This window comes from Alnus glutinosa, chromosome 5, assembly GCF_958979055.1.
Source record: "Alnus glutinosa chromosome 5, dhAlnGlut1.1, whole genome shotgun sequence".
Taxonomy (NCBI): Eukaryota; Viridiplantae; Streptophyta; class Magnoliopsida; order Fagales; family Betulaceae; genus Alnus; species Alnus glutinosa.
The window spans coordinates 1,707,002-1,710,648 of NC_084890.1; the positions used below are offsets into that span (position 1 = coordinate 1,707,002).

General features: G+C 38.3%; 1 protein-coding gene across 1 annotated transcript; it reads left to right on the forward strand.

Annotated features, from left to right (window-relative positions):
* The first annotated feature begins 791 nt into the window (after nt 1–791).
* Nucleotides 792–1,145, forward strand: LOC133868200 (non-specific lipid-transfer protein-like). Its single transcript, XM_062305017.1, has one exon. The coding sequence runs from the start codon at nt 792–794 to the stop codon at nt 1,143–1,145; it is 354 nt and encodes a 117-aa protein (XP_062161001.1).
* The last annotated feature ends 2,502 nt before the right edge of the window (nt 1,146–3,647 follow it).

A 3,647-nucleotide genomic window follows, 5' to 3' on the forward strand; every position in this document is an offset into this window, starting at 1 on the left:
TTTAAAACGTTAAAAAGCTCTAGATAACTAATGTTGTGTTTGTTTCGACAACAAATGGTTTGAAGGAGATTGTGATGGAGGAATGGAGTTTTTTGGCTAGGTTTCTTTGTGGGGGTTGTGGTCACTGGTCGTTGTAGGAGAGGAAAGTTGGGACGAGCAAGAGGAATTAATGGCAGGCGAAAAGCGAAAGGAGGTGGCATTGGGGGAAGGGGCAATTGGCCGGGTTCTTATATATATATACGTACGCACGAGAGGGTTGATGGTATATATTGCTGTTCAGAGAGATGGTGGTGGGGAAAGAGGAGAAGACAAGTTTTGAAAAATGGTTTACGCTTCTTTAAAGTCATGACAAATTTGTTGTTGGTTCGGAAATCATTTTTTATTGACCAATATTTTGTGTCAACATATATCAAACAGCAAAGAATAAATAAAACATTTTCTAAAACATATTTTAAGCTGAAACAAGCTAGCTTCGAAATCACGTACAAAATTAAAAGGGTTTAAAGATAATTTTTGTATTAAAGATGTACAGTTTCCCATGGTTCGACTTTGTCATAAAATGGAAGGTAGAAACTTGTTTTGTACTTTTGTTTTTAATATAGAGGGCAATGAATTAACTTTCTTTCTTTTATTTTTTTCTCGAAGCGGTGAAGCTCATTAACTCCACTTTAATGATAGTTATCAAGGGTACTCATGGCCCGACTCTATAAATAGGGGTTGAACTTATCCTTCAAAGCATGTTCATTTCATATTTGTAGAAAAGCAACAATTAATCTTTAGTTCAAAAGAGAATGGAGAAGAAAATGATGGGTTTTGCTGTAATGGCCTTCGGGTTGATGTTTTTGGTCCTAAATGCAAGTGGGAGACCTTCGGATGGCATGTCATGCAAGGATGCTGTAACGGCTTTGTTGCCGTGCCAGTCATTTTTGGTGGGTTCTAGCCCACCGCCACCCACTGCTGCCTGCTGCGCAGGTGCACAGAATGTTCTACAACAATTAAAAGCTGCCACCGGTGAAGTACGCAAGGCTTTGTGTGAGTGTATCCTAAATGTTGGAAAAGAGAAGGGTGTTATACCCGAGAGAGCTAAACAAGTTCCTGAGCTCTGCAAGATCAACGTTCACCCCAATGTGGACTGCAACAAGTAATCTCTCTCTCTCTCTAGATCTCTCTTTTAGTTTGCATGTGAAAATATCCTATATATATACATTCTTGATGAGTTCTTTTAACTAATATATTTTGCTTCGTTGCATGTGCAGAATCCAATGAGGCCGGCTCTCATGAGAAATGTGAGTGAAATAAATTTGGGGAAGGAGCAATTTATCCTAGTTTCATCGGATATGTATTGTGTTGATAAAATTATGGAGTTGGACCGTTTTCGCTATCTTAGATATGTATGAACAATAGAAATGAAAATGAATAAAATAATTCCTAGTTTCTTTGCAATGCTCTCGACATATTTGGCCTAATGTTCACTCGATCTACCTTTTTGGATTAACCTCCATATATATATATATAAAGAGTAAGAATGCAGGAGATGTAGTAGAAATTTGAACATGCTATAGCTGTTACCATTGGTCAAAATCATTTTTGGTTTCAGTCTCATCGGATGAACAACTACTAGATAATCCTACCATTACATTACGACTAGTCTACAACCAAGCAAATACATGCAGTTTAAACCAATGAATCTGGGGACTTAACCACTTAATTACTTAAGCATTTACATATATAAAAATTACATACCAAAAAAAAAAAAAAAAATTACACAAACATGTTCCAGCAACCAATAAGCACCAAAAAAACTTTTCCAATGCTTAATTATCAACGCTTATGGCCATCTGCAAACGAGACATCAAAAAAAACAGAAGACGACTCATAATTTCATTTCACTGTCAAGACCTGGTTAACATTTATAACCAACACATTTTTTTTATAATATTTGTGGCGCTTGTAAAACGCAGTAATCGTCTATGTTTAATTCGGCCATTGGTAAATAATTTTAAAACAACGCCGTTAAAATAGTAGCTAGTGTTCATTATCAACGCCAGAAAATCATCGTAACACCTTCACAAAGTGACGTTGTTTCAACAGTAAATGAGGTCATATTTGTTGACAATCAGGAGTAATTATCTCCAAGTTGGTTCTCCAATATTCTAGCCCTAATTTGTCTCTACTGCTAGCTGTACAGATAGACAAGAATTACTAGAATCCCTGTAAATATGTGATTGTATCTCGACAGCTATAGTTTCCTTATAGATAGTCAATCAATCCTAAACTATTGGATCAAAAGCTTTGTACAATGGCTATTTATGCCCAGCCAGTAATAGAAAAAGATCAAGAGAGTATTCTCCTCACAAACTCTGTATTTTTGACTTAGTATCAGAGCAAGGTTTTCTTATTCGTTCTATATCATCACAGCCTGAATTCTCATATATATCCCTCACACCATGACTAATGACAAACCCGAATCATCCTCTGTATCATCCTCTGTACCAGTTATCCATGTTCAATCAGAAAACCCCAGTTTCACAACTAATGTCATCCTTACCGAAACCAATTATGATATCTGGTCTCAAATCATGGAGATGCAGATTGCAGGGCGTGAGAAGCTTGAATATCTTACGAGTAAAACATCTCCAAACGTTACTGATACCTCCTATGCGAAGTGGTATGCTGAGAATCAAAGGGTCAAAGAGGATGGTTACTGACCTCTATGTCACCGGAGATTATGAAACGCTATCTTAGATTGCCTACTGCACGTGAAATCTGGACTGCTCTTGCCAAAGCATTCTATGACGGGGCAGATGAATCGCAACTCTTTGCATTGAATCAACGAGCATTCTCTACCAAACAGGTTGGTCGTCCTCTTTCCACCTATTATGGTGATCTGATAGAAATTTTTCAAGAGCTAAATCATCGTGATAAAATTGTCATGAAAGATCCCGATGATGTTATTGCCTATAAACAATCAGTTGAGAGACTACGGGTGCATATTTTTCTGAATGGACTAGATGCAGAATTTGAACAAATTCGAGGTGAGATCCTCAGGAGGGATCCTGTACTGGATCTTGAAGAAACTTATGCGTATGTTCGTCGTGATTTTGTTCGTCGAGCTGCACTGAATGGCGAACCTGAACATTCAGATTCATCTGCTATGGTAGCTCGCCGAGTCAAGTATCAACAACTGCAAACAAACCCGAAACCAGATCGCACATCTGGTCCACTGAATCATGATCATAATCAGCCGGTTGGATCACAAAATCGCAGCTACGAAATAGGAGCTGCACGACCAGAACGTATGTGTACTCATTGTGATGGAACCGGACACACTAAGTCACGGTGCTATGAATTGATTGGATATCCAGAATGGTGGGATTTTGCCAAGGCACCTCGCAAACGAAATTCAAAGACAAACCATCATGCTTCTGTTGCTGTGGTTGAGCCCAGTCATGCTTCCACCAGTAATCCTGAGAAAGCTTCCTCTTTCATTGCTACTTCTGGGAATGTAGGTAAGGCTCTTCATACCTCTGTTAGTCATAGTGAATGGATAATTGATTCAGGTGCCACAAATCACATGACCTTTGACAATAATCATATTCAATCCATAAAATCCTCAAACCAACATATAGTGTCCACAGCCGATGGTA